General features: G+C 30.6%; 1 protein-coding gene across 1 annotated transcript; it reads left to right on the top strand.

Annotated features, from left to right (window-relative positions):
• Positions 1 to 3,847: 3,847 nt before the first annotated feature.
• Positions 3,848 to 5,602, top strand: LOC127096947 (cytochrome P450 94A2). The gene has a single exon (XM_051035473.1). It carries the CDS (start codon positions 3,944 to 3,946, stop codon positions 5,474 to 5,476), a length of 1,533 nt encoding a protein of 510 aa, XP_050891430.1. The 5' UTR covers positions 3,848 to 3,943; the 3' UTR covers positions 5,477 to 5,602.
• The last annotated feature ends 711 nt before the right edge of the window (positions 5,603 to 6,313 follow it).

Raw genomic sequence — 6,313 nt, 5'->3', positions numbered from 1 at the left:
TTGTTATTTTTTTAATTACTTTTATGGTGTTACTTTGTAATTTACATTTAAGTATTCATCATCATCATATTCATTATATAAACTCATCATGCATGTTTATTATTGTCATTTATATTTATTGTTAACATACATTAAAAACAACAAAAACATGATAAAGTGAAAAGATCAAAAATATTCATTCCACTTAAGCAACTTAGACTTAGAGAATCTCATTTAGGACATTTGCTTGGAGGACCTTTCCATGCTTTGTGATACTCTGTTAACTTTGGATTTCATCTGTAACTTGCATACCGGTTGTAAGAATGACATCATGGCACCACCCTTGGGGAACATGTTTGTAAGACCATCATCATTTGTTTAGCTTAGGTCACTTTTGCACACACAAGGCTTTCTCTTGGGTTACCTTACAATGAGACCCTTTACTTTCTTGCTGGTTACTTTCCATACCTGTTGCATTACCCAATTTCATAATCAAATAAACAAACCATTGATCCAACGTCAAGTGGCATTTTCATAATCAAATTCAAAAATACAATAAAATTACGATTAATATTGTGCGTCACGAGTCTTAAGTGATGAAGAATGAGTAAGAATGGAGCATTCATATCCTTACTCTGATTATTTTTGACATAAGACGCTTGACTTGTTGTCTACAATATTCACCTCCGCCCATAGACTTTAGTGCAATCTAATCACAAAATCTTTTCAAAAACCCTTATTCAAGGTAAAATCAACACCATCCATCACATCTCATTTTTTTCCTTAGGGCACCACCCCGAAAACCTTTTTCTCAAAGATAAAATTAACCAACACATAAACATTTTCTACTCCAAACTACGGAGCTCTGATTCTTCATCATCCTATGAGTGATACGTAGGCACAAGGGCCCCAATACTTGGCGAGTACAATAAATAAAAACTCCCAAAGTCCAATCACTTTTACACTCTTTAGAAAATAAAATAATAAACAAGATGAATACCCACATACGTAAACAACTCTAATTGTTCCCATGGAGTACCATGGACATGAGGGGTGTTAATACCTTCCTCCAGCGTAACCGACTTCTGAACCCAAATCTCGATTGCGAGACCAATTTCTTATCTTTCCACTACCCGTGCGCACCTTTTCTTCCCGAGGATTTTATCGACTATTTTCCCTCGCCTCTCCCATAGAGGCAATCCAAATAAAATTCGATGGTGACTCTTATGATTTTTGCCCTTTTCTCTTTGAAGGGGCATTCTTTATTTCGTAGTCCCGGTTCCCTCGTTATGCATCGAAAAATCCGCGATAGCGACACCAAGCATGAGGCCCGAAGGGAGGAAATGCTTAAGATTAATGTCGTCATAACCAGCGATACCTAAGATGTAATATCTGAAATGTACATAGTTTCTCATGAATGAGGCCTGAAGGGACGAAGTACTTAAGATTAATGTCGTCCTGGCCACCAATATCTGAGATGCAATATCCAAGAAGTGCACAATCTCGCAAGCATGAGGTCTGAATGGATAAAGTGCTTAAGAGTAATATTGTTCTGACTATCAATACACGAGATGCAATATCCGAGATGTTCAGTGTCTAAAAGGATAACAACATAAACAAATACAAACATTTTTTTTATATTGTACTCTAACCAATTTCCAAATTCATTGAACTAAGAGAAACAAATTAGTCTCATTAAATTTTTAATTTTTCTATGGAAAAAATTGTGTTGAGGCTCAATTTGACAAGAAACATTTTGAGCTCATAGCTTATAAGCTCATATTATAATTTAGACATGTTTGGTAACGGTATTTTCATCACAAGCTTATAGCTTAGTTTACTAATTTATAGCTTATTTTCTAGACGTTATTTTAAATAGCGTTTTAACTTATAACTTATAGGTTATCATTTTTTTCTTCCACTTTTATCCTTATTATTTTAATAAAAATCCATTTTTATCCTTTATAATTTATTTTAATTTAAAATAAAATAATTAAGTATTAAATGTCTTTTATGTCATTTTATATTTATAAGTTAGTTTTACCAAACACTTCAATTATCCGCTATTAGCCATCAACCATCAACTATAAGCTATCAGACATAAATCATAGATCATAAGTTATAAATTATCAGATAACTTATCAGTCAACCACTATTTTTATCAAACAGAACAAATTGACATAATCCTTTTTTATAAACACGATCCGATGATAACTTCCATTTCAAAAAATTATCTATAATCTCCTATAACAACAAAGACAATCAAAATTAGAAGAAAAAAGAGCGTAGTCAAATTAAATTACGATAACATATTCATACTCTCTTATAATAAAATTAAAAAATCCAAAAACATATCTACACTTAAATTAACAAAATAGGAGATTAATAGACATATTAATATTTTACTTAAGATTTTTCCCCTTGTGTAAATATTATAAACAAACCACTCTCCACTTATTATTATTATTATTATTATTATTATTATTATTATTATTATTATTATTATTATTATGATTATGATTATGATTATTATAATTATTATTAGGGTAATGCTAACTTGTGCCCTTTGTGCCCCAAGGGCACATGTTAAGAAATCCACAAATAGAAAATTTGTTTTGGAAAAATAAATAAAATTATTAATGATAAGTTTCTAATAAATTCAATACACATTTTCCAAGAATTTATTTCTACATTCATCTCTTAACTTGTGCCCTTGGGGCACAAGTTAGCATTACCCTTATTATTATTATGATTATTATTATTATTATTATGATTATGATTATCATTATTATTATTATTATCATTATCATTATTATAATTATTATTATCATTATTATTATCATTATGATTATTATTATCATTATTATTATTATTATATTTATTATTATTATTATGGTTATTATTATTATTATTATTATTATTATTATTATTATGATGGTTATTATTATCATTATTATTATTATGATCATTATTATTATCATCATTATTATTATTATTATTATTATTATTATTATTATGAGATTAATTACTATATATTGTCAATGTAAAAAATTTTACACCGTCGGTTCATCACCATCACCTGTTTGTATTACTTTATAGATTTTTAAAATAAAAGTCAAACTTCTTTTAATATCCAACGTCTATAATTAAGTTACGGTGTAAAATCCTTTTACACTGTCAGTGTATTTCAATTAATCTCTATTATTATTATTATTATCACTATTATTATTATCATTATTATTATTATCATTATCATTATTATTATTATTATTATTATTATTATTATTATTATGAGATTAATTACTATATATTGTCAATGTAAAAAATTTTACACCGTCGGTTCATCACCATCACCCGTTTGTATTACTTTATAGATTTTTAAAATAAAAATCAAACTTCTTTTAATATCCAACGTCTATAATTAACTTACGGTGTAAAATCCTTTTACACTGTGAGTATATTTCAATTAATCTCTATTATTATTATTATCACTATTATTATTATCATTATTATTATTATCATTATCATTATTATTATTATTATTATTATCATTATTATTATTATTATTTTGATCATTATTATTATTATTATTATTATTATTATTATTATTATTATTATTATTATTATTATGATGATGATCATTATCGTTTATTATTATGATTATTATCATTATTATAGTTATTATTGTTATTATTATTATTATGGGATTAATTAGTATGTATTGTGGGTATAAAAAGATTTACCCAATCAATTGATCATTATCATCCATTATTTTATATTATTTTATAGATTTATATAATAAAAGTCAAAGATTAGATTTCAATTAAATGATATTATTATTATTATTATTAGCATCATCATTCACTTGGTGGGTTGTTATATATAGCAACTGCGGAGCAAAGCTAAAGTATGTTGTAATCACAACATTGGCACTATTCAGAAGTTCTATCTCTAACGTGCTAAAATGGAACTTGAAACATTGGTTTCGTGGTTACTTTTCTCTGCAACTCTGCTTTGGTTCTTCTTCTTAGCCACCAAAACACAGTCCAAATCCCTCAAACCACCATCCTCTACCACCAACACCACCATTCCCAAATCTTACCCCATCTTCGGTTCCGTCTTTTCTTTCGCAGCCAATTTTCACCGTCGCGTACAATGGATCTCCGACATCCTTCAAACCACCCCTTCCTCAACCTTCATCCTCCACCGCGCCTTCGGCTCCCGCCAAGTCTTCACAGCAAACCCCTTGGTAGTCCAACACGTTCTCAAAACCAACTTCCCTTGCTATCGCAAAGGTCTCACTCTTAATCGTTCCGTTGGTGATTTCCTCGGTAACGGCATCTTCAACGCCGACGGTGAAACCTGGAAGTTTCAACGACAAATCTCCAGCCATGAATTCAACGCCAAATCTCTTCGGAAATTCATTAAAACAGTAGTTGATGTAGAACTCTCCGATCGCCTCCTCCCTATTCTCTCTGAAGCTTCCAAAAATCAAACTATCCTCCCTGATTTTCAAGATATCCTTCAGCGTTTTACATTTGACAACATCTGCATAATCGCGTTTGGATTCGATCCTGAGTATCTCCTTTCTTCTCTACCCGAAACCGCGTTTGCAAAAGCCTTCGATGATGGCACGCTAATCAGCAGCTTGAGATTCAACGCGGCGGTTCCATTGATATGGAAGGTGAAGAAAATCCTAAACATCGGAACTGAGCGCAGGTTGAAAGAAGCAGTATCTGAAGTAAGAGGACTCGCTTCAAGAATAGTTAGGGAAAAGAAAAAAGAGCTTTTAGAAAAATCAGCGTTGGAATCAGTTGATCTTCTATCGCGATTTTTAAGTTCTGGTCATTCAGATGAATCTTTTGTTATAGATATTGTAATAAGCTTTATTCTCGCTGGGAGAGATACAACTTCAGCAGCACTCACGTGGTTCTTTTGGATACTCTCTAAGCATAGTCACGTCGAAAATGAGATTCTCAAAGAGATTACTGCGAAATCGGAATCAGTTAGTTATGATGAGGTGAAGGATATGGTTTACACTCACGCGGCACTATGTGAGACTATGAGGTTGTATCCTCCTGTTCCAGTGGATACTAAAGAAGCAGCTTACGACGACGTTTTACCAGACGGGACTATAGTGAAGAAAGGGTGGAGAGTGGCTTATCATGTATATGCTATGGGAAGGTCTGAGAAAATATGGGGACCCGATTGGGCTGAGTTTCGACCCGAGAGGTGGTTGCGTCGGGATATGGATGGGAAGTGGAGCTTTGTTGGGATGGATCCTTATAGTTATCCGGTTTTTCAGGCTGGGCCAAGGGTGTGTTTAGGGAAAGAAATGGCGTTCTTGCAAATGAAGAGGGTGGTTGCCGGGGTTATGAGGGAGTTTAGGGTGGTTCCGGCGATGGAAAAAGGGGTTGAGCCGGAGTACATTGCACACCTTACCTCGATAATGAAAGGCGGTTTCCCTGTGAGGATTGAAAAGCGTACCCATATTTAGAATCATGTTTAAGTTTTGAGTGTGATTTGTATCTATCTAGCAAGAACTTTGATTTTATGTAAACTTCGTTGTTTTGTTTATAAGATGTCACACTAGTGTATCAACTAGTATATATTTTTACTTTTATATATACATTTACTTTTAGGAATTATTTTTTAAAGATCTAAGATAATGCAATTTCCATGTGAAACAGTTTTACATTATATAATAGAATTTTAATATTTAATTCTATCATGTTAATATTTTAAAAATAAAAGTATGGATGAGTGGAATACACGTTGACGGGTATATATCCCTTTTTTTTTATTTTTTTTAAACGATTCTTTAGGAAACTAGATTTTAGCTAAAATAATTTGGACATCATGTTCTCCATTTATTATCTAGAATAAGTTAACAGACAACGCATTATGCACATGCTAATAAAGACAGACTTTTGTTTTTGAAAGGAACAAATGAAAACTTATTCAATGTTTGGTCTCTCTTCGAGAAAGTTTGAATTTATTTTGAAGGTGTAAAAAAGAGAATCATTCTTTTGTTAAAATGTTTTATAATTTAGTATTGATGTATGCATATTTATTAGTGCAGAAAAAGTGATGTATCGTATTTATAATAATAGACTAAAAAATAATCTATTAATTTTAGTTTCCTATTTTTCTTTCAATTTTATCCTAAATTAATTTACATAATAATTTTTAATAAATTTTATTGAAAATATTACTATTATCTTTCACATAATTATCTATTATTAATTTTTTATTTAACTTCTATTTAAAATTAACATAAATAAAACAATATTATGTATATTTTCAGGTTTGTTCATTAATAAAGCGGACAGAC

This window comes from Lathyrus oleraceus, chromosome 6 (genome assembly GCF_024323335.1).
Source record: "Lathyrus oleraceus cultivar Zhongwan6 chromosome 6, CAAS_Psat_ZW6_1.0, whole genome shotgun sequence".
In the NCBI taxonomy this organism is placed as follows: Eukaryota; Viridiplantae; Streptophyta; class Magnoliopsida; order Fabales; family Fabaceae; genus Lathyrus; species Lathyrus oleraceus.
This window is presented reverse-complemented; position numbering and strand designations above follow the sequence as displayed.